The following is a 24,655-nucleotide window of genomic DNA, read 5'->3' on the forward strand; positions in this document are numbered from 1 at the left end:
TAGAAGCAAGCATAGTCAGAAATGGTAGGCCGTTTTGGCACACTAGATAAACAAGCAGTTTTTGTCGTTTCTTTTTTTTTCTCTGTGTCTTTACAATGCATTATTTTGAGTATAGGGTCAATGTCTGTTGTTATGATCAGTATATTACTGGAGCAAATCACTGACAATGACATTTTCTACACAGACTGCTTCATTTTTTCAATTCATTATTCACCCATGCATGTTACTCTTACAGCTTCTCGGTTCTCGTATTTGATCCATGAACGACACAATGGCTGAACTTGGAGAGACAAAAACATTCAAGGCCATTTTCATAGTTGTGTTATCGAGCGTGTGTTATCTTCTACCGAGCACCTTTGATAAGACAAAAAGCACACCAGGAGGGCACTGAGGCAGAAATTGGTAGATGCCGCTATCTAGAGGAATTACTAATGAACTGCATGATTTGGCCAAACTGATAGTCCCCCATTTGATACACAATCACTGACACAGCCTCCTTAAATCCAATTACCACATGTAGAAAATAAAGTGCATTTTTGGCTGTTGTCCAGTGATGGTCCTACTTTTGGGGAAAATCAGAGTCTTTTACCTCTGAGTTGAATTTCTTTCTGAAATGACACACGTGCCTTCATAGAAAACCAGTAAGCACCAATAGTTGTACTGAAATTTGTGGCAGTCAAACACACACAAAACAAAATAGAACAAATGGGTCTTGATCGGTAGGATTATAGGTAATATTTTGCATCATACTATTCCGGTTATCATGCATTTGCAGATTCAACAACAAACCATCTGGGACAAACTGGGGGCAGAGAAGAGACAAATCAATATCTTTCCCTGACAAGATCATCACAGCTTCCTATGAAAGCAGTTTAACTGTCCTTCCAATGTTGTGGTAGCAGGGCAGAGCAAACCCTTCATCCATAATCACTCTCTCTGTAGATCCTTTACATTTAGCTTTGTAACTGCTCACTGAGCACACAGTAAAGTTCATTACTGAGTCTTTAAAGTCTCATTGCGACTGCACTCGCTGTGTCAGCCGTAATAAAGAGTCCATAGTTCCATAGCTTGACTGACAGTCGTATGTTGTCCTCAGAGTGTAGCCAGCAGAGTGGGATCAAGACTGCCTTCTCGCTCTGGAGACTCTATGTAGTTGGCCGACTCCTGGAGCTTCAGCAGCATGGCCATCTGGAGGAGACAGAGAGGCAGAGTGAGTCAAACTGCAGATTAACAGACATGTTTTGTTTTCCAGGGTTAGATTTAGCTTGGCACAGATGAAATCCATTAACCTGTCAAATGTTTCTATGATTATTGAGATAGTCTGTTGGCTTTTGACATGTCAGAAAATAGTGAAATCTGCCCATCATTATTTTCTAGAGCTCACCGGCACATCTTCAAATGGGTTGTATTGCCTAAGCATTGGTCCCATAAAACACAAATAGAAATTTAAATCGGATATAAAACAGAAATAAGAGATAAATCCTCATATTTGAGGGACGTGTACCAGCCTTAATTTGGCATTTTTGCTTGATTTTTGCCAAAGATAAACATCTGCTGTGGGAACTTCATATTTAATAGACAGATATCAGAATGGTATCAACTTTCGGTATCAACAAGATATAACATGTTAATTATTGAGCTTTAGAGGTGCAGATTTTGTTACCTTGGACAGAACCGGGATAGCTGTTTCCACTGTTCCCGGTCTTTATGCTAAGCTAAACTAAGCTAACCGCCTACTGGTGGTGACTTCATATTTAATAGACAGATATCAGAATGGTATCAACTTTCAGTAAGAAAACGAACAAGCCTACTTCCCAAAATGACAAACTATTCCTTTAAGCTTTCAGTCATTTTCTGAAAAACAGGTCACAGATACAGTAAGTGCATGTTTTTGCAGATTTAGAACCCAACTACTGGGTGAGAAAAGGTTATGTGGTGAAGCTGGGTGTTGGTCACAATACTGCCCGCACAAGAAAAGGCTACAAGTGAGGAAATACCAGTTAAATAGCTCAATGTCATCAGCTCAGCAAAATGGGAGATGTGGGAGATTGAACTTTTTAAAAATGTAGAAAATAATATCACAGCTTACTTAACAAGTAGTAGTAGTTACTGGCTGTCTTTTTCACAAGACATGAAGGTAAAGTCTCGTGAAAAATAAGGTTTTTGAATTGCTGCTCTTTTGTCTTGTTATTTGGTGCCAAGCGGAGCTCCAGTAAAGGAACTCTACACTGCAGCTTTTAATTTGTGTTTTTCTCTCGTTCACTGTTTTGACCTGGCTATAGTCTCTCATCCTCTGTGTGTGTCCCTTAACAAAGTGCTGCAGATTTTACACTGGCTTTTCTCAGATGTTTCAAAGAAACTTGAGAAACAATTTCCTCAGCTAAAGTGGTCATTGCTTTGTTACAAATGCTATTAATATGAACTTCAGTTCCCTCTTCCCGTATTTTTTTCCAATGAAAAGGAACACCTTAAAATACATACTGCACGAGCCCAAACATGCAATTTTCAGTGGTGCTGCTTTTCTTTCATTTAACCTGTGCAAAACTGTGCAGTCTTTTAGTAAATAAGAACTTAATTTGACTGTTTAGCGCCTATAATCCTCTTAGTGTATTATCAAAATAATTTCTTAATGAATTTTCTGCTGATTGACTGATTAGCTGACATCTGCCCTTAACTAGTCCCCTCATCTCAAGAGAAACTCACCAGTGGGTCTGACTCCAGTGTGCTGGGTGGAGGTGTATCTTTGGGGGGTTTCTTCTCCTCACTGGGTGCACCTATGCTGGGGGGAGGTAGGTGAAAGAGTCTGGATTGGTCTTGCTGTGCATTGGGCCAAGGGAGGGTGCCTCTCACCCACTCCACTGGATCCTCCCATACTGCCTTCTGCCCATGAACCTGAGGGAACAGATGGAAATGTAAAACAACATGTGGAGCTGACTTCTTGTTGTTACCACTAATGTTACATTTTGGAGGAAGTCTGTGTCTCTGTTCACCTTGATGCCGTCTTTGGCTCCCTCTTGCAGGTAGGGTATGATGGAGTGGTTCCACAGGTCAATAAACCACTGCCTGAACTCTGCCACTGATACTGGGCACGACAGGAAGAAGCAAGGACCTGGGGGAGGAAAAAATTCCCTTTAACTGCTTTCCTGAGTTATTCCTCACTGTTACAGATCCAACCACCTCCCCTGTTCCCTGTTTTCTACCTTAACTGAGCCTATGTCCACTGTATCTCACCTATAAGGAAGTCTGAAGTGCTGTGTTTCTCCAGAAAAGTGTGGAGGTGGTACCAGAGCTGTGGGACCCAGTCGAGTACGTGGAGGAGAGCTTGCTGGCGTGCTGGGTCCTGCTCTTCCTCCTGGTAGGCCTCCACAGCTTTACGGTGTAGGTACCTCAGCAGGAACCCGTTTGCTGGTTCCACATTGTTGGAGAACGTCACCATCCTGTGATCATGTGCAAGTGTGTGTTACTTTCTGTTAGCGTCATTTTGCATTTAATATTATTTTAAAGTCAGAGAAGGCATTGTAAACATTTTTTGGCTTTGTGCTCACCTGAAGCTGAGGTGCAGTCCGTGGTTAGACGTCATCTTCAGTGGCTGATTGGTCGTTCCAACGATGTAAGGACTGAAAGAAACATCAGCAGAGGAAATTATTTACTTTCATGAACCAAATATTATTTTAACTCCTCAGTGAAATACTGTAACTGTTTGAATTGACTAACCATTTGTGATACTTGCAGGTGAGCGCTCCATTAACAAGTTCAGTGATGGCTGCTGAATCACTAATGTCATCTATGATAACAACCAGTGGCAGCTCTCCTCCACTGTCTCTGTCAATCTGATTCGCTAGGTTGGACAGATACAACTGCAGGTCCTATAACAGAAAAGAAAGGTGAAAATATAATTTTCATGAATCCGTATTCAGACTTATGAATGAAAAGAAAAAGACCCCTGAGTAACATCTTACCTTCTGTGACTGACGGTGCATGTTGAAGGTGACAGCAGCGCTGCGCCCCAGGAGACAGGACTCATGGTCGGCCTCAGAAGAGTCGGTCCAGCTGCGCTGCAGGAGGTAATGGGCCAGACGCTGAGCTAGGTAGGTCTTTCCTGTCCCACTGGGCCCAGACAGAACCAGACGCCTGTGCTTCAGCAGCAGGCTGATGTAGTGCAGCACCATGGGCTTAGGAATCAGAGTCTCAAACACCAACGAGTCAACACATTTTTCTCTAAGACCTAGAGAGAGGACAAGCAAGGGGATTTTTTTAGTACTTTAAAATGTGTTCAACAGGATACAATGTATAATTAAAGAAACAAGCCAGTGGTTTTGCATATTTTATGCAGATTAGGCATATATTTTACTTAATTTCCCTTTGTCCATTCTCCAAAAGATCCTTAATTTGATTTCTCACCATCTAGGCAACCATCGGTTTACTCTTATTTCAATATGGTTTGAAGATCAACTTGAAATGTGCTTGAGGGACATAATAGTTTAAATTAACATTCTGTTTCCTTGACAAAAACTTTAACTTTAGTTTTCATCTCAAGGCAATGCAGTGGTGAGCAGAGACTACTCTGAAAAAAAGGGTTTCGCAAAAGGGAACGTTTTTAGTGGAAAACATAACTAAATCCATACAGTCATTTTCACAATGTCCCTGTTTGCTTAATTGTTTGTCTTCTTTGTTAATTTTCTGATAATGTGGCTCACATGTAATTCATTGCAACAGCTGACTCTCCAGGATGTCAGATCATCTTAAATCACACCTGCATGCAGCTGCATTACCAGAAGATGATACCCAAATTTTGACAAAAACATAATGTCTCAAAGATGATTTTTATAGCATAGTGATATTAACTTAAACAAGTGGCTGCTTAGAAGCTAGTAAATAAACCAAATCAAAATGTTTGCCAATAATTGCGAATTAGAGACAATTTTAAGCAAAACTACGAGTATGGTTTCTATTATCAGTCGAGGACACTCATTAACCTTTCAGCGTGACATATATTCGAGCTGAACCACTGCTGAGACAACGATAAGGTGAGGCCTGAGGTTTGTCCCCTCCTATCACCCTCTGCCCTCCCTGGGTCAGCTGGTATGTGTTCAGCGAATCACAGGACAAACCCAGGCTGGCTGTCGGGTCCACTTGAGTTAGGTAGTCCTGAACAAAAGAGAAAAATAAATCAAATGACCACAGTTAAAACATATGAAGCTTGATCTATCAAGTCATAGCTACACTATTTGTTAGAACCACTAATGTCTACACAGTGAAAGAGGACGATTATTGACTTACTCTGAAGGTCTTTGCTATAATAGAGTCGAGACAGGCCCAGTCAGTCCTCGCAGTGACCAGCACTGAGCCCAAGTAATACTCCTGCTGTTTACTGTCCTACAGAGACACAGCGAGGGAAAGAGAGAGTCCACAATTTTCAAGTGCTTCAATTTAAAGCCGTTGACTTTACTGGATATTGTAGCCATTAATGGTGTTCTATCTTTACCTCTGGCTGATCTCCAATGCGAACCAGTACTCGTGCGCACACCTCATCCCTTGGCGAGGACACACTTAGCATGTCAACTGGAGACACGTCTGAAAGAGAAGAGGAAACAAGGAATGAATGAAATGTAACTTTTTCATAGCTAAATATTGGAGACGGTTCTGTTTGTCTCTCACCTGGGTCTTTACAATCATTCAGACTGAGGCTGAAGGACTTGGTTAGGGACATGCTCATCGGCTGCCTCAGTGAGGACCCCAGAAGAGAGGCGAGGCCTGAAGGCTGGGAGGTGGAGGAGGTGGGACCAGGGCCTCCGAGACTGGGCTGACTTCCTGTTTTCAAATGGTCATTCTCCGCCTTCAAGTTCTCCACAGTTGACTAGAACATGGGCAGGGAAATACTTGAAGTTATATTAACACACAAATGCAACATCACTCCTACATATACTTTCAGTATGTACTTTAATGAACAAACATGCACATACGGGCAAAACAAACCTGCATGTTGTTCATGGCTTCTCTGAGCTGCTCCAGCTGATGAGCGGAGTTTAAGGCCTCCAGTCGGATGTCTGTCAGTTCCCTCTCTTTCACCCAGAGTTCTGAGCGTAGCTCTGATACTGCTGTTTCCTCGTTGTCCCCTTCTTCTGTAGTCTCCATGATCCTGGAGGCGACAGGATGCACTCATCAGGGCCAGACACCCATGAAGGCAAAACTGGCTGTCTCACTGATGAGCTAAGAGCTGGAGTAAAGTGTTTAGGTACTTACACAGAGGAGGTGGCGGAAGCTGAGGTTTTGAGGGATGAAGGCTGAATCTCTCCTCCTTCTCCCCCCTCATGAAGCATCTTTGGGGAATTGGGAGCAGAGGAGTCGGGGGTGGCGATTTCCTCAATGTCTGAGTAGGCTTTGGAGCCTTTCTTAATGCTGAATGCCTTGTTGAAGGAGCTCCTCAGCTACAAAGAAACAGAGGAGCAGGGAGGAGGAAGGCGAGACGAGCAGACTATTGAAATAATATTCAGTGGTTGACTCTATTTATTACTAAGAGGATAAAGAAAGGAGTGTTAGGATTGTTAATTTGACACATGCTAAACATTACAGGAATAGTTTGTCATTTTTTAACCACACGTAACTCCTGGAAAACCACAACCTGTTCTTATTACAGGTCGATTTTTGTGCGAATTAAACAAACAAGATATAACATGTTAATTATTGAGCTTTAGCTGTGCAGATTTTGTTACCTTGGACAGAACCAGGATAGCTGTTTCCCCTGATCCCGATCTTTATGCTAAGCTAAACTAAGCTAACCGCCTGCTGGTGGTAACTTCATATGTAATGGAAAGATATCAGAATGGTATCAACTTTCAGCAAGAAAAACGAACAAGCGTACTTCCCAAAATGACAAACTATTCCTTTAAGCTTTCAGTCATTTTCTGAAAAACAGGTCACAGTTACAGTAAGTGCATGTTTTTGCAGATTTAGAACCCAACTACTGGGTGAGAAAAGGTTATGTGGTGAAGCTGGGTGTTGGTCACAATACTGCCCGCACATATTTTTGCTGAGGGATAAAATACACAGTAAAGCATGGTGTAAATGAGGGAAAATATAATTGAAAACTGCATTTAATAAACTTTGATGATTAAGCTGACAACTTCACTTTAAATGGAACATCATGTCTGCTGATTGCCACTCTAACTGAATTACAGCCAGCCATTCAAATTAAATAGTCACAGAACAGGCAGCCAATCAGTGGGCTAGGCGGTGAATCAGCAGAGATGGAGAGTACTTGAGGATTGTGTTGCAGTTTTAGATGACCCATCATGCTCTATGACAGAAACTTATAGAGGCTTTTATAGGGACACAATGACTGCACTCACCTCAAAGACCTAAAACAGCAAAATAACACAACACAGAGGAGGGTAAGACTGGTCATACTTCATTTTCCATGCTGCTTTATACATTATCATTAAGGAGAACAGACTGAACACAGGCAAACACCCGGCTTCACAGTGCATTCATTCTCACCCAGCTCTTTTTCTTCTTCTTCTTGGCATCTTGGTCCTTCAAGCTGCCAACACTCGACATACTGGTCAGGCTGTTAAGACTTGAGATGCTCTCACATGAGTTCTGACGTCGAATTCGCAGGTCTGGAAAACAGGATATGTCAACATCAAAACACAGGCAGATGTGCAGAGAGACAGAAAAACAGCATCTGCTGTTTACTCTCCGAACCTTTCATGTTATCTGGAGTGTTTAAAGCTCCTTGTATGACAGCGTGGGCCTCTTCATTCCTGGCCTTCAGAGCCTCGATGGTCTCCCGCAGCTCCATCAGCTCTGAGTCCTGCAAACACATTAAAGTCAAAAATGTCAGAGGGTTGGTTTGGGACAGATCAGTTTGTACCTGTTTTTAAAACTCAGAGCAGTGTAAGAGAATTAAATTTTACAGAAGCAGACTAGCTTAAGCTTTTCATCATCAAAAAGTTGTTGTGTTTTCTGTTCACTCATGGTCAAATTCAAACTTTTTTTTACGTTTATATATATTCAAAATCCTTAATATTTTTGCACATTCCTGTAATAAATTTTGTAAATAATCTCGTACCATGGCAATGTAGCATTTAACTAGAAATAGTACAGGTATAATGATGTATGTGAAAATAATAATTGGTTAGACTGCATGATAATATGTAAAATAAACACCGATGTAAATATTTTTTTAGGGAGGAGTAGTATTTCCTGATGTTTTTGTCAAGCATTGCAACTTAGACCCACAATATGAAGTCATACACTTGGTGGGCTTGATCTCCCTCGTGGTTTTAACAGTGTCCAGAACAGCAGAGCCCCTCTGTGCTGCTTATTGTGTGCTAAAGTTGATCCCACTCCATTATAAATGGAGCCACCCGGCCCATCTCCTCAAGGTTAAAGAGCCTGTGCTCCAGGCTGAGCTGCACAGGTCAGTGCGCTGGCACAAACAACAAAGACTTTTTCTGGGGCGGTCTAGACAGGGCTTTCAGTGGGAGCAGCAAAGCATGAAGCACTGAGAGCGACTCTTCACTTTTAGACACACACTCACACAAACACACACCGAACACCGCCTCAGGCACTGATCAGTTTATTCACACCTAAACCGATACAAAGGCAGAAGAATGCAGGAATGCGATGTTTGCCGTGAGTGCGCGTGCAAACTGTTTGCACTTTGAGCTTATCGTTCAGCCTAAAGTGAAGGTTTTTTTTTTTTTCATTGATCCGCTGTCCTCTTCTCACATAGACTCTCCCTGTGGAACTGCAGCCTGGGCCTCTCACCTACATTTAGCTCCTCACTGCAGGCTGTGATCAGAGTCACCTCGCTCCGTGTTTGCATAAACGCTGTCTCCTCTTGAGACGGGCACAACGATGTAATGCAGTTAGAACACCAGGTGCGTGTGTATTTGAAAGTGTGGATGTGATGCGTGATGTTACCTTCTGCTCGTGGCTTACTGACAGACTCTGAAGCCGGGTTGTCATCAATGCCAAACTTTGCTCAAAGGCAGCCACCAGATTTGCCTGTTTGGAAAAGAAGAAACATAAACTGAAGAGCAAAAACACAAGGAGAGATTTCATTTTTTTTCACAAAAAATATTTTTCTATGTAGTTGTATATAAGGAAATTACCAGGATATAAATCTGATACTTTTTTTTTAATCATTATTGATATCTAAAAGAAAATCAGGAAGCACAGGGAGACTAACTAAAAACTTCATGCCCATTCAGGAACAGTTTTTTCATTTTCTTTGCCTCTTATTTCTTGTACACGAGGTGCTAAAAAGCTGAATAACACACAAAGGCTGAACAGGATGTCTTTTGTGGATAATTCACCTCCTTTGTAATCTCTCTCTCACACATCCACTTTAGCTCAGAGGAGGAAAGGAAATTTACTTCCTATCCTCCTTTATAGAACATATTAATACATTAAAAAAATGGATACAGCCCAGTCATTAATCCAATTATGTTGTGATCTGTGCATCTGTTTTGCCTATTCACTTCCCTTGCATAATAACGTCGAACAGTATGAAAAAAAAATCCCTGGGGAAGAAACACACACACACACACACACACACACACACACACACACACACACACACACACACACACACACACACACACACACACACACACACACACAAACACACACAATCACTTGATGGATGTGTACTGCATGAATTCATGCATAATGCTTGTGCTGTATTCATGCGCTTGGACCATTGAAAACGCTGACAGGGTGGTCATTCAGAAACAACCTTGTGGAGTGGTTAGAAAGGGTGAGGCACCTGTGTGCATTTGTGTGTGTGTGCGCGCGTGTGTGTGTGTATAGCTAAGCTAAGTGGCTTGGGGAGGGGTTCAGGAGGAGGTTAGCATTATTCAGGCCCCGCATGGATAAGAAGTGTGCTGAGACTGCACAGAAATGATCTATGATTGACATACCACAGCTTGGATATTTAATCTCTCTCTCTCTGTGTCTCTTTGCTGTTTTGTATGAAGGGTAAATTCCTTGCCTTGTGTGAGAGAGTTTATGAATAAGGGAAGCGTAAGGTTTGGATAAATGGATATAATAGTGAAAGGCAAATGGTTAAGGTCTGAACCTGCAGAAAAAAAATCACGAGCATAACCACAGCAGGAATAAACTGGTACACTAACCTAATCTGATACCATCTGTATCAGATGTACCATGCAATTCTTGTTTTTGTTTTACATTAAAACAAACTGTCAGTCTGTGACCCTGTGATGCACAGAAAAACCTGTTTACCTAAAATTCTTCTAATCATAGAAAAAAACAAAAACAAATGAATGAAACCGTAAAAAACAAAAGAACAACAAAGCTAAAGGCACCTTGACATTGCTACTTCTTTACCTGCTATTCCTTGTTCAACACTGATGGTGTCTTTATGAGTATCTGTTACCTCAGCCTCAGGGCACACGTCATTGAGGTGGACAGTTCATCAAGATGAGCGACAAGTACTGGGGTGTAAAACTAGTGGGAGGGGCTGCTACTAATTCTTTAGCTGCCTCAAGTTAAAAGGTGTAGCCTAAAAGATGACATGAGATGTCACTCAAATAGATTAGTATCTGGTTGCACAGAGCAGGGTTTTTCTCCTTTTGATTTCTTATCAGATCATTGTTTTCTTATCTAAGCATTGGTGGAATTAGCTGTTTTAAGACATTCTTGCTTTTGTTATATGGTTGACAGTCCCCGGCTGTCTTTTGTTTTATATGATTTTTTTGATTAAAAAAAATGAAAACCTGAAATGATATTTTCCCTTATTTTTATTGCTAGGGAACGGAAAATTGTCTTCAAGAGTTGAAATGCACTCAAAAAGTTATTTATTTAGGAATATTTCCTAAAGACATTTAGTTAAATTGGTAAATCTGAAAATTATTTTTCTAATGAAATCTCAAGAAAACTTCTAAGAAAAATATGCTATTAAGGCACTTTATGCAAGAGGGCACTGTCACGTTAATTAATGAGGTTAGCAGACAAACAGCACGTACGTTTGCTGACAGCTGTGTGGTCAGATTAGACACCTTCTCCTGGGACGATTCCAGCTCTCTCCTTAGCTTGCGGATTTGCTGTGAGGAAAAACAGATAATGTTGTATTTTAAAATAACCAGGATTACTAAAGCTGGCAATGGCTGACATTACATGAGTAACTAGTGTGGATGGTGTTCAGGAAATGAATGACAGACTTGTTCTCCCACAGACACCAGGGATGAGAGTGATGGATGAAAGGAAAGACGTTGATGAGACAGAGGGGAAGAAAGCACAGGCAAGAAAACACTTACCTCTCCCTGAATCCTTTCCTCAGCCTTTGGAAGCAGGGGGAATAGAAGTCAAGACGTTAGATAAGACACAGCGGGAGAAGAGAGGAGAGGAGAGGAGAGGAGAGGAGACTAATAAGGTGCAGGGCATACCAAGGGAGAAAGTCTTGTGTCTAGCGGTACTGTTCAAAGTGTGAAACGCGAACAAACAAACAAACATCCACACAAACAGATACAGAAATACACCCCACACTGTACCACATACTGAACTGTATCTACCTTAGTCTGCATGCTGCCGACACTCACCGAGGAGTAGCTTGATGAGGCGTTGGATGCCAGGGAGAGTACAGACCCATGAACTGAAAATGGAAAATTAAGAGCAACACAATAAACCAATTAGAAGCTGATTTAGAAACAGAGTTGCACAACAACGCCGAACAGGACATTATATAACAGATAGCAAATAATTCAGTGGACTCACCCTCATCGGGCTCCTTGTCCCTGAAGGATCCGGAGCGAACCATTCCCATGCTGCGGGGACGCTCAGCCAGCGACAGTGTGCTGCCCAGTGGAGACGCACCGTACAGCTCTAAAGAGGCATCGTGCGTTGGGATACTGTTGGATCGAGTCATCCTCGGAGGTCCACCAACAGGGCTGGGTACTAGTAAGAAACCAGAGGAGTCGGAGCAAAGACAGTTACCAATGATATACATGAAATTAATCAAATGCATAATTAGTGTAGCACAATTCTAGTCAGTATACTTTAGTGTGTGTACACGTATATACTCACCCATACTAGTCTTAGAGGTGCGGGGCAGGGAGGTGGGTGAGGACAGCAATGGAAGAGTGAGCGAGTCGGTCATACTGAGAATAGTATGAGAGTGTCTCCTCTCTCCTTTCTCCTTCCCTTCCTCCTCAACCTGTGCGGCACCACTGAAACTACACAGACAGAGGACAAAGTCAGTTATGTTGTGGTGAAAGTTAGTGTACCAATCGCAAATAAAGAAACTGTCAGTCATTGTAGACGTGTTGTCGTGCATTAAAGTTCATGCACAATGCTGTGCAATCTTTGTGGACATTTAGGAACATCATGTTTAAAGCTATTGGAAAGAGAACAGAGAAAATAAAGCCAAAGTCAAAAGAAAGAAGAAAAATCCTTCAAAAACATACAATTTCTTTTCAAGTCATATGCACTAAAGTTTCTTCATAAAACTCCTGCAAATTTTGAAAACTTGTAAAAATTCACTTGTTATACATTTAGAACCATAACTGTGAAGTACAACCGCAACAATTAGTCAATTGATCAGTTAGTCAGTCAACAGAAAATGAATCTTCAGCTATTTTGATAACTGATCCAATCCATTTTAGTCCTTTTTCAAGCAAAAATGCCAAACATTTGCTTGTTCCAGCATTTCAATTGTGAGGCTTTACTGCTTTCATCAGTTTTATACAGTAGGAAGCTGAATATCTTTGGGTTTTGAACCATTGGTCAGACAAAGCATGAAATCTGAAGATGTCACCTTGGAAATTATAATGGCCATTTTTCACTATTTTCTGACACTTAATATATCAGACGTCTAATTGAGAAAATAATTAGCAGATTGATAATGAAAAACCTTAGCTGCATTCCTACTCTGAATGCTGATCTCTCAATATGAGAATGTTATTATAAAGAATAAAGATAAACAAAAATAACACAAATTTAACGCTCAGCCCCACCTTAGACCTTTGCATGTCACTATATACTGTACATCACTCAGAAGATGTCCAGTGAAATTCTGCATTACATATACAGTACCGATATCTTAGAGGAAAGACGCAGAAAATGTTGCCAGTATGACTTAAATGAAATACAATTTTGAGAGGATTAAGGCACGGTTTTGGAATACAAGTGAAAGGAATGTTGTCTAATAGCCCCGTGGGCAGGATTAGCGCTGTCTGTGATTCAGAACAGATCTTATCAATGGGATCTCTGTATGTGGGCAATTGAAGGACTGTGCCCAAATGGCATCAAACAATCACCGGCTGACAGTCGTTTTGTATAAGTGTGTGCATGAAGTGTGTAGCTGTATGTGTGTCAACTTACCTTAAACCTTTCTTTGGCAGTGTGTTTCTGTCTCTCTGAGAACTGTGGAGATTAAACAATGTCATTATTTAACCGCTGTTGCGGGGAGTTATTAAACTCTCAAGAACAGGCAGTAGGCACAAAGAAGCAGAGAACGACTGGCAGGCAGCTGGTGTCAACCAGTGATTATGACTTCAGTCAGTGGGGCCAGTGCAACACTGATAATAGGTCTGTAGTAATAACAGCTTAGCAACCCCTCAGAATGTGTGTGTGTGTGTGTGTGTGTTTATGTGTGTGTACATGGATGGGTGTGCATCCAAATGGTTGCATTTTCTTGTTGTTTGAGTTCGTAATGTTAATCTGATTTTTTAGCCTTCTCATTAAACCAATAATATGCAACAAATGTACCACAAAGTAGTTTGCAGTACGTCCAGACAGATTGGGTCTACCTCTAAAATAATGTTCTTAAATATATTCTGATATATAATATATGATTATTTGTGCTATTTTCATCTTAACAAGACCGGAGACATCTCTACACCAATCCATGTTTTCATTTTTTGTAGATTACTCTTTTCTCGTCTTGGTAGGTGCGAATAGGTTTTGTTTCTTGCTCTTCATAGATCCCACAGCTGTCAAAAAAACTCCATACCTTTTTCAGTATGCGCGGCATTTTGTCATCAGATGCCAACTAAATCACCTTTCCACATGCCCACTCAATAAGAGGAAGAGAATGTCTGATTGTAGCATAGAAAAAAAGCAAATTATATCAAAGCCTCTCCCTGACCACTCCTGCCTTCTCTCAACAATGAATGATGTTGGTGAAGTTCCTCAGCTAACCAGTAGATGGAGCTACATGGCAGTAGTAATGAAACATGGATGACGAAAAATGTCTGCTTTGCATGTATACCTGCGTGATGTGATTGGGTTTAAAATATATGCAAGGTTAAAAGATAACAGATGAAGAGATAAAGATAAAGTTAAAGATAAAACTCACCTGTCTGTGACAGTCAGCGCGACTTTACTTCCAGAGCTCCAGCTGGCAGGAGGGCCTCTGTCTTCTTGTCTCTCTTTGTCCCTGGACTCTATGGTGGTGTAGCCTCTCACCAAATTCTCCCTTTCCCTATCCTTCTCCTGCTCCTGGGGCTCTGGAGCCAGACTCATCTGGAGGGGCAACGACTCCATGCTCCGATGCAGCCCAGACAGACGAGGGTAGAGTAGGGGAGAGGTGCTCCCGCCGCTCCCTTCAACCCCAGGTGAAGAGACCTGCCTGTGCCCCAACCCTATCCCAGAGCTCGAGAAGCAGGCCGAAGAGTTCACATTGAGTAATGGGGCAGGGCTGGGGGTCAGGCAGGGGCTAGGGGAGCTGCCTGCTGAGCTAGCCAAGTCCTGGACCTTAGAGTAGGGGGGAATCTTCGGAGGCAGCGAGTCCTGTACCCCCAACTCCAGGTTGTTGGAGTTCAGCTTGTCAAGCTGGGCCATGGATGGAGGCTTTGCCAGGCTGCGCACCCCAGATAATCTAAAGACAGTACAAGACAATCTTGAAGAAAATGCATATTCATACTTTATTTTGTATATGAAAGTGTGTGCATTGGTTGAGAAATTATTGCATGTAAATTTTACATATTTTATATTGTAGTATATGAACTTTGGTACCTGTGTGTGTTGGGTGAGGGCAGATCTACACTCTTGCCACTGCTGGGAGGTCTCAGCCCCTGTAACTTCCCTCCGTTCTCCGAGGGGGTCTGAGCAGGACTACCCTTCATAGATCCACCTCCACACTCAGAGTCAGATACTACAGCTTTGGCTTTGGCTCTCTCTTTCTCTTTCTCTCTGTCTGTCTGATTGACAGGACTGGGACTTGGGATCCCACGACCCCCTGCCTTACTCAACCCTGTTCCAGAACCAAGCCCTGAGGCGGGTTCTTTGAGCCTCGAGCCCTGGGGCACTGTAGTGGACGGTTTGATCAGACCAGAGCCTGTGTCCATGGTAGTGCTTACTGGGCGAGCTGAGCTCGGCCGGGTTAGAGTCAGGGTACTTGTCTTGGCAGGACGAGGCAGAGAGCGGTATTGGAGAGACGTCCTGGCATTTGGGGACAGAAAACCACTCTGGTCGCTGCTTGAAACATCTAGACTTGTCTTACGTCCTCCACCACCAGCAGCCCCTGGTTTGACAGGAATACCTGACGTTTTGGGAATCTTCCCCACGGTTGCAGAGCCGCTGGGTATGGCACTGCCACCGGTGCTCATCACACTGGGCACACTGGCATTGTTTGTCCCATTACTGGTAGCTGTGGTGGGTTTCTTGAAGCCAAAGTTTCCACCAGTTGATGGTCTGACCAGGCCGGATGGAGGTTTACGTTGTTCACCACCACTGCTGCCATTCCGGTGGTCTTTACCAGCATCAGAAGAGGAGCGCTGAAGACCCGAAGTCTTCACTGCTAATCGAGACCTATCCATGGGCTTCCCATCTGACTTTCCTGTACCTAGAGATGTAGAGGAGGAAAAAAAGAAAAAAAAATCTCTGATGAGTAGCTTGAACAGTCTAATGCCTGAACAGTCTCTCTTGGTGAGAGAGACTAACCAAGCCATATTAGGACATGATATCTTATCTGAACACCCACAAGGTTTGACTGTCAGCTGATAAAAGCAAAATCCTGTCTGAACAGACAGACAGTGTGTAGACCAGACTAACAGCCAGCTTTACCCTCACCCACACTGTTATCGTGCAGTTACTCCTCTTTTCCATCCCAATGAACTAAAATAGTTTTCTCTGGCTTTCCAGTAAGTGCACGTCTATGTGTCACAGCTGTGGAGTGCTGAGATTAGCATGTGCAACATGGCTGTGGAAAACTGGTGTTCACGTTCACGAAGTGTGTCTGTGGGCACAAAACTGCATGAAACACCCAGTCTAGCTGAATTTCTCTACTCTTGAAGATTCTTTGGGGAAAGAGGGCGGAGTGAAAGATAACTTGGTGGAACGGGGGTGATTGTCCACTTCTGCACATTTCCAAATTGGCAAATTAATTGGACATGTTTGGAAGTTATTATGAGAAAAAACAGTCTATTAGACACATGTGCACTGTATGTACCACCCACACAAGTGCGAGTCCACACTACCCACGCTCTTAATTTGTATCTAATGGGAGTTGTTATGGGAGGTTTATATACAAGTCATTAACAGAGTCAAAGAACTGCTGTTGAATCAGACCCACCGGCATGCTGCCTGGGGACATCTGGAGTCACTTAAGGGTATTTATAAACCCGCAAAACACACATACGCACACATAGGAGCAGACATATATACCACACACACTCACTGTTCTCGGTGAGCAGATCTTATAGGAATGTGACACTGACAACACATCACGCTTGGAGTTCTTTTGTAAATGTGAAAATTGGGTTTAGATGTCAAGTCATAAACGTAATCCATCGTATAACCGCAACACTGCCCACTCCAAGAATATTAGGCTGCAGAAACACACTGTTGGCAGTGACACATACTGACAGAACCCAGACGTTTGTATTAATTTTGACATAAATGATGCCTGTTTTACTGACAACGGCTGTGAAGACACTGGAGCTCACAGCTTGACGCAGGGGCATGTGTAGAAGCGACAATGTCTCCACGCAAGAGGCCTGCATGTCTGAGGAGACGACGATCTGAACACACTGACGAAATTCAGACAGAGAGGCAGAGAGAGAAATCCTTTGCATAAAATGTCTATCACTGCCATCTCTTAAAGGAAAACGGCTCATTTAAATTCTTCTTCCCAAGTATCCTTCCATTTAAGGTGACTGTGGGAGAGGCGAGAGCAGTGCAAAGAGGAAAGTTTGGAATGAAGATATATTTATACTGTACACACAGATATAGAAACACAAGCCGCTTCATTCCTAGATGCCACGATTCTGCTGGCATTATCTCCTCTGATCAACAATCACACCTTCAACATTTGTGTTTATATTTGTGTTTGTTGAGATACAGTATCAGTGTTGATTTGTGTGAACATGAGATGTTTGTTACCATTTGGTGCAGAAAGGTGACTGAATGCATTTCCAGATGTGTGTCAGCTTGACCCCATGTGACAGAGGAAACAGAGAGGGAGACAAATGAGCATCACCGGCAATTTGCTCAGCGCTGCCAGAATGATGTCCCAATTCCAAACCGCATACTAAGTCCAGCAGATATATAATGCGGTCATGCTGAAGTGACAAAAATCAGTAAACTAAATCATTACGCTTACTAAAACAGTTCGATGTTTAAATGTACTGGTAATGGACAATATTGTCCCATAATGCAATGCATGAAGGAACTAGAGGCGATGCTCACAGCAGGAAAAAATTAACACAAATAGTGAACGGTGGTTTAAAGGCTCCACCAACAGTCAGAAAACCAAAAAAATAAGGTATTAATTCTTTGGAATAACTTTTTCAGTTCTCCTTGTTAAGTTTAATTGGCAGTAGTCGAGTCTAGTGAATTTCAATTTTATAAATTACAAAATTGTCTCAGAGGCTTTACAATCTGAGCAACATACAACGCCCTCTGTCCCTAGACCCTCGATGATGGAGAAGCCAGAGAAGAAAGGACAGACTGACATGCTACAGATGCTGTATGTATAAAGTAAAGAGAAGTAGCATTAGTAGAATTACGATATTAAGTAAATAAAATACATAACAAATAATAATAAGTCAATTTTACATGTAATAAGTTAAGAACTTTGAGGCAAAGGGTTTGGAATGAAGACAGTGTAGCTCCTGCTGTATGCTGAATCATTTTCTGTTAGTACAAAACAATAAAATTAGTCCTGAAACAAAGCATCATTGTTACCTTGTGCTTTCTGAAATTTTGATAGGTGTTCTTTCCCTATTTTTTAACTTTTAAACAATTACCAGAATAATTGTAAAAACAATCAACAGATTAAAAAATAATGAAAATAATCATTACTAGCAGCCCTAAATAAAATACACCAATCTTATTTACTAAAAGCATACTATGGTTAGCATATAGAACATGCTTTACACTATAGAATATGTGTTCGACATAGTATGGAATTGCAACACAGTGCTTGTCTATCCCTGGAAATGCTACAGCATCCTGCCAAACCTCAGCCATGAACCGATCCCATGCATGAGCAATAAAGACCTCTCTAACTATCTAAGAATCTCTAGTGTCTGTCTCATTTGCTTAAATTCATGAGCTCCTCCACATTGACGAGCCACAAGACCCTTTTCCAGTTTGCTTTCACTTGACTTCATCATCTGATTAATTAGAGTCTGAAACTCTGTGGCAGATTGAGGAGCCTTGATAGCAGATTCATACAACTGACATCAGTAACAACAACAGCCTGGCACACAGATCACAGGCTGGTTCAACAAACTTGTTTGGCATATCTGTCATTTCAACAGCTGGCAATGCAAACACAGGACAGTCCCAAAGAGAAAGAGGACTATTGACACAGGCACTGCCTATCTAGACTTGCACACAACAGCACAACTAATATCCTGTTGTTTTTGTTGTCTATATGTGTGTAAGTGTATGTGTGTGCATGTGTGTGTGCGTGTGCATGCATGTGCGCCTACGTAAACAGCACACAGATGGTGAGCTTAAAAGGCAGCTGCACAATCCTCACTATTGTGCTCTTTGTGTGTGAGTGAGAGTGTGTTTGTCTGTTAAGTGTGATGGGTGACACTCTCTAAGTCTGGCACAACCTCAGACCTGTCTGCACACACACACACACACACACCCACTGTATCTGGTCCAGTTGTTTTGGGCCTTTATCTTAGTGCTATAAATTCTCTCTGTTCAAAAAAATAAATAAAGCTTGGATAGGAAAGACTGGCCCAATTGGAAGAAAAAAAACTGTTGGTCAGTGTGTGTGTGTGTGTGTGTGTGTGTGTGTGTGTGTGTGTGTGTGTGTGTGTGTGTGTGTGTGTGTGTGTGTGTGTGTGTGGTTGGCTGGCAGGAAGGGAGTGGGTGGTTATGGGCGTTTGATACATGGCACCACTTTCTAAAGGCCCAGAGGGTGGGCTGCAGCTGTGGATGAATGTGTTGGACAAAGACAGAGAGTGTGTCTGTGACTGTGTGTGGGTGTGGGACTGCCAGAAAGAAGGGAATATTAAAAGACAGCCACAGAAATGTGTCAGTTTGCTCAGGTTATGAAACCATTTCAAGTGTAGCTATATATATATATATATATATATATATATTACAGCTCACTGCTTGTTTGAGTGTGTGTGTGTGCATGTGTGCGTGTGTGTGTGTGTGTGTGTGTGTGTGTGTGTGTGCGAGGTGGTGCATTTCTCCACGTACCTGCCACTTTCAGCCCACTCTGAGAGGTGTGGGTGATAGGGGATGTGACTCCCACAGGTGGGTTTCTTCCTTTCTTCAACACATTTCCTTGACCCAGGGTTTGAGGTTTCTTCAGTTCACCCTTCCCACCTTCCAGCCCTTCCCCATGCGGCCTTGTCTTTTTCCATTTATTGGCTGATTCTGACTTGAGACTTCCTGTATCGTAGACACTGCTGCCCTGGCTCTTGCGGCTGGGTTTGGTATCATCAGTGTCCCAAGACAGACCGCTCTCCACCAGAGATCTCTTCTCTGCGTCCGTACGCATCTAGAGAAAGACAGACACATGCTTAGAGACACTGCGTTGAGAAAATGTTTAAGAAGTGAGAGTGTAAGATCTAACTTAAGACGATATTTATTTTTATGTCTCCCGTAGGTTGTTTCCTTTAGAGGTATGGTTTTCCCTGAAATCTAAGGCAACCCACTTAAGTATATCCTGACAGCCTTAAAAGCAGACCTGAAAAACAAAACTGAGCATAAGCATCATGGCACCATGGCTTCTAAAGAACGAGACAATGAGAGAGAAAAAAAGCTTTTCTGGGCTCACATAAAAACTGCATATGGCTTTTATTGTGAAGTTAGGAAATTTGGGATGATCTCTTACACACAGTGAAATCAGAGAGTTCTTATAGGACTGGAGACTGGCTTTATAATTGACATTTTGATCAAAAGTGAGGAGGACCTGATGTTTGTACGAATCTTTGTATTCAGCACCTGTCCTACTGAGGTTTTTAGCCTTAATCTATATTTTTAGAAGTGCAGCGGGTGAAATCGTAAATGCTACTAGACTCGTGTGTCAACAAATCTGTCTCCTGAGCAAACTTCATCTGCTGATGTGATACTGTTAAAAGCCAAAGAAAAAGCTAATAAGTGAACTTGGGTATGGATTGTTTTGTCAAACTACATTTGGACATTTTAATCACTTTTTTGTCACTGGATTGTACCTATTTTACACAGTGAACATGGTTAGTTGAAGAGTTCAGTCCTCTTTTTGGTTTGGTAGACATTAAAACTCCAGCACACACAGTAGGTGCCACTGGTAAAATTATTATAAAATACATTTAAATTCAACTTGAGACGCACTTTAAGAACTGTACTGTATTGTTATATTGTTATACTTTTTTTTACTACTACTACTTACTTTTTTATTACTTAAAATCTAGTTTCACTCTGGGGGATTCAGTGCATGCCACAGAGTTAGCTTGGGACACTTGGATGAATGAGCCAGTGGAACAACTCACTGGATCATTTATGCAAAAACATTGTGTATCGTGGGTCACAGTTTGAAAAGCAGACATTTGATGAAGTGTTATAGCCTCAGACTCTGCCTCATCTTGATGCCCTGTGAGCAGAAATACATGTCTCACCAAGGCAACCTAAAAACTCAGTCACTGATGTCTCTTCTCCCCAATCTAAATCCTATTGTATGCTCTGTTTGAATACTTCAAAAAAGAAGTGGATGGAGACAGCAGGGGGAGAAACTGCCCAACAAATACACACATATGTCCTGTACACACACACACACACACACACACACAATACCACACAAATATTAGATCGGACAGAAAGACTCACACACACTTGACCTACACAGAGAAAACAGACAAAACAGCCTAAAATAATCCAATAAGGAAGAATGTCAAATGTTAATCTAAAGGAAATGTGAAAAACAGGCCATTACTGAGTCAAGGTCTTCTGTGTGTGTATGTGGTGAATACCTGCAATATACAATGGGTGTATGTGTGTGTGTGTGTGTGTGTGTGTGGGTGTTTATTTTAGACTTTACGAAGATGGATATGACAAGTTTTCAAAGAGACAGATTATACCACTCCCTCTGTAGGGGACCACAAGTTACATAATACATCAGAAGGTGTGTGAATGTGAAGATGGACGTGTGTGTGCATGTGTGTGCGTGTATGCCAGTTCAGGACATTGCACCCAGCGGTTCTCATGAAGTCTCATATGCTGAATTCCTTTTTTATTAAAACCAATAGACCCCATGGGCAGGTTCACATCACACGAGGAGGAGGTATGTGTGAGTTTGAGTGTGTGTGTCCTGTCTGACCAGACCTTGTTGATAAAACATTGTCATTTCCTCACACACATTCCCTGATTATTGAAATGGGAGGGGGGTTACACATCTGGCCAGATAGCTGTGACAAAATAATAACAACACAAACAGACAGACTGTGAGAAAGATAGGCCGCAGACACACATACACAAAGCTACTGGGAAAACAAAGTGTATTTTTTTCATCCACCTCCTTGAGGAAATGAGGAAATCCGGGTCCTTGTACCACCTACATAAACCATTTTTTGGTTTTGATTCTCTTTTTCTCTCTCTCAAACCTGTCTTCCTCGTGCCCCCTTTCTTCTTTACCCTTCTCTCATTCAACCTCATGTTGAGGTCACGTGTTAAGTATATTATACAATATGTAGGAGAGAAGAGGAGTGGATGTTAAGTCATAGTTATCTTTTGGGAAGTTAAAGTCAACAGGAGCAAAACAAATAAGAAGAAGTAATAGAGCCCAAGAAATGGCTTCAGGACACAAAGACAAAAGAGAAACACATGAAGAAAAACATCAGCTGAGAATGTTGAGAGAACAGGGAGCCACGTCTATTAGACAATGTCGGGTGCATGATGATGTGATGGTTGGTTGCCATGGTAATGATGCCATGGGGGGTAATGGTTGCTATGACTCCTGAAACAAGGCGTGGAGGGAGGCGCCCCAGTTCTTCCAGCTCGCTGGCCTGGATGCAGGACTGCAGATGGCCCTGTGTTTGTGTCTGTGTGTGTGTGTGTGTGTTAGAGTGTGTGTGTGTGTGTGTGTGTTAGTGTGTGTGTGTGTGTGTGTGTGTGTGTGTGTGTGTGTGTGCAGATGGCCACATTCTACACCTGTCCTTCAGTATATACAGGAGAAGACAAAGACCTGCACTCTGAGCATCCCTGCGCTTTGGTTGCTATGGTTACGCTGATTTACTCTCCCTCTCTTACTCCCTCTGTCTTTCGTTGCCTCTCTCCCTCTAAAATCCCACTACATCAGTCATATAAACCACATTATGGAGGTGTGACCTAAATCAGACACTCAAACAAACACACACACACACACACACACACACACACACACACACACACACACACACACACACACACACACACACACACACACACACACAGAGAGAGAGAGAGAGAGAGAGAGAGTCTGGAACCCATACAGCTACAGATGGATCTTAAAGAAACTCAAGCAGAGCTGTAGACAGGATTTAAAAGCACTGAGGTCATGAGTCCCAAATCCTCCCATTCCCACAGCAGATTTTGTGAGACCACAATATTGCAGTGCACTTAAGTGCATTGTGACAACAAACATAATCACTCAGGACAGTTGTTTCTAACTCCATTCAGTCAGGCTAATTATACTGCTGAAGTTTGCCAAAACCGCAGTCTCTGGATTAGCTGAATGAAGTGGCATATGTATGAGACTTTAGTGATACTGAAAGTTTTTTTCCAGTTTTTTATGGATAAGTGTAGATGACTAAATGAATGGTTACACTAGCTGACTGTTGTCAGACTGTATTTTTCTATAAAACTTCTAAAATTAGCCTGATTAGAATTAAAAAATTCAGCTCTAAAACAACCCATGATAAACCAAAGGGGAGTATTGTGGAGCAATGCAGCTGTCAAACATGCAGTGTGTGTGTGTGTTGCGGTGAACACTGATCGCTGCATAGAATACTTAATCAGGCTTTGTGTCTGATGCCAGTGTCCTGCTGCAGGTTGTGTGTATTTGTGTATGTGTGTGTCCTCTCTGCACTACCAGAGCGTACGACACATCATCCAGCACCTTATCAATATCTCACTGGATTAAAAGCTTAATCAATTCTACTGTATCCAACAAACACACTGCTGATCCATCTGTGTCAGACAGCTGTATTTGTGTATGTTGTGTGTATGCACGTGCGTGCCTTACTTACCACTATGGCTGAGTTTCTGCGGGAGCCGATGGGTGTGGTGGGAAGGGAATTGAGAGTGGGACTCGTATTGAACTCTTCAGAGCTCAGGTTGTCTGAGCCATCACTTAGACCACTGCTGATAGAACTGCTCTCATCCCAACTAAAAGAAACAATGACAAAGAGGATGTATCAGATAATATTCACATATTAATGCAGTGATTTCCATCCAGGGGTACTTGTACCTCAGGGGGCACTTCTGCATACTGCTAAATATGCAGTTCAAATACAGTAGGTAGCTAAAAGTAATGAATAAACAGTTAAGATAGTTTGCTAAAAGTAAAGGATGTGTACAATAGTCGGCTAAAAGTAACTGATATGCAGTTCAAACAGCTATAAGTAATGGATAAAGTTAAAATAGTTATCTATAACAAATGGATAAATTGTTTAAATACTTAGCTAAAAGTAATGAATAAATAATTAAAACAGCTAAAAATAATGGATAAACAGATAGTTTGCTAAAAATTAATGGATAATGGATAATGGTTAAAATATTTACTTAAAAACAATTGATATGCAGTTCAAACACTTCGCTAAAAGTAACAGATAAATGGTTAAAATAGTTCGCTTCTGTCAGTCGAAAGAATCCAAACGACCATACCAACCTCAACACTGACAGGTCAGTTGTATGAAAATATATTGTAACAATATCCACTTTACTATATACTTGGTGTAAAGCAATATTCCATTAAAAATCAATTCAAATGAGCACATTTGAAACATGATGAGTGATATCAGTGAAAAGGTACTTAGGGGGTATGTCTGAAAAAAAAAAAAGGTTGGCCACTGTATTAAAGGATCACAACTTGTAGGAGAAAAACGCAGTGTCCTACTCAACAAATACACTATCATTAGTAATCAAGAGTATAATTTCATCAGCCTCAAAACAACTTATCTGTGTTAAAGGCAAGACCGTTCTTGTACTAGAGTAATTAGGTTAAACCCAGACGGTTGGGAATCTCCTTTAACTGGTCAAC

General features: G+C 41.8%; 1 protein-coding gene across 4 annotated transcripts in view; it reads right to left on the minus strand.

The window, feature by feature from the left end:
• Nucleotides 1–716: 716 nt before the first annotated feature.
• LOC120803487 (neuron navigator 1-like) overlaps nt 717–24,655 on the minus strand; it is a 90,790-nt gene continuing 66,851 nt past the window's right edge. Inside the window, exons 7-32 of one of the 4 annotated variants that reach the window (XM_040151978.1) lie at nt 23,643–23,781; nt 19,636–19,939; nt 14,983–15,811; nt 14,324–14,845; nt 13,348–13,389; nt 12,052–12,200; nt 11,743–11,922; nt 11,541–11,620; nt 10,995–11,072; nt 8,929–9,012; nt 7,705–7,813; nt 7,498–7,619; nt 7,350–7,358; nt 6,244–6,428; nt 5,977–6,139; nt 5,659–5,857; nt 5,486–5,574; nt 5,281–5,376; nt 4,977–5,148; nt 3,960–4,225; nt 3,715–3,866; nt 3,546–3,617; nt 3,232–3,437; nt 2,991–3,109; nt 2,704–2,892; nt 717–1,188 (exon numbers count right to left, since the gene is read on the minus strand). In XM_040151978.1, the coding sequence (XP_040007912.1) occupies nt 1,093–1,188; nt 2,704–2,892; nt 2,991–3,109; nt 3,232–3,437; nt 3,546–3,617; nt 3,715–3,866; nt 3,960–4,225; nt 4,977–5,148; nt 5,281–5,376; nt 5,486–5,574; nt 5,659–5,857; nt 5,977–6,139; nt 6,244–6,428; nt 7,350–7,358; nt 7,498–7,619; nt 7,705–7,813; nt 8,929–9,012; nt 10,995–11,072; nt 11,541–11,620; nt 11,743–11,922; nt 12,052–12,200; nt 13,348–13,389; nt 14,324–14,845; nt 14,983–15,811; nt 19,636–19,939; nt 23,643–23,781 (4,651 nt within the window). In that variant the 3' untranslated portion in view covers nt 717–1,092. The remainder of the gene's footprint in view (nt 1,189–2,703; nt 2,893–2,990; nt 3,110–3,231; nt 3,438–3,545; nt 3,618–3,714; nt 3,867–3,959; nt 4,226–4,976; nt 5,149–5,280; nt 5,377–5,485; nt 5,575–5,658; nt 5,858–5,976; nt 6,140–6,243; nt 6,429–7,349; nt 7,359–7,497; nt 7,620–7,704; nt 7,814–8,928; nt 9,013–10,994; nt 11,073–11,540; nt 11,621–11,742; nt 11,923–12,051; nt 12,201–13,347; nt 13,390–14,323; nt 14,846–14,982; nt 15,812–19,635; nt 19,940–23,642; nt 23,782–24,655) is intronic. The other 3 variants (XM_040151980.1, XM_040151979.1, XM_040151981.1) reach the window with 3 other exon arrangements.

The sequence above is a fragment of the Xiphias gladius genome, chromosome 18 (assembly GCF_016859285.1).
Source record: "Xiphias gladius isolate SHS-SW01 ecotype Sanya breed wild chromosome 18, ASM1685928v1, whole genome shotgun sequence".
Lineage (NCBI taxonomy): Eukaryota > Metazoa > Chordata > Actinopteri > Istiophoriformes > Xiphiidae > Xiphias > Xiphias gladius.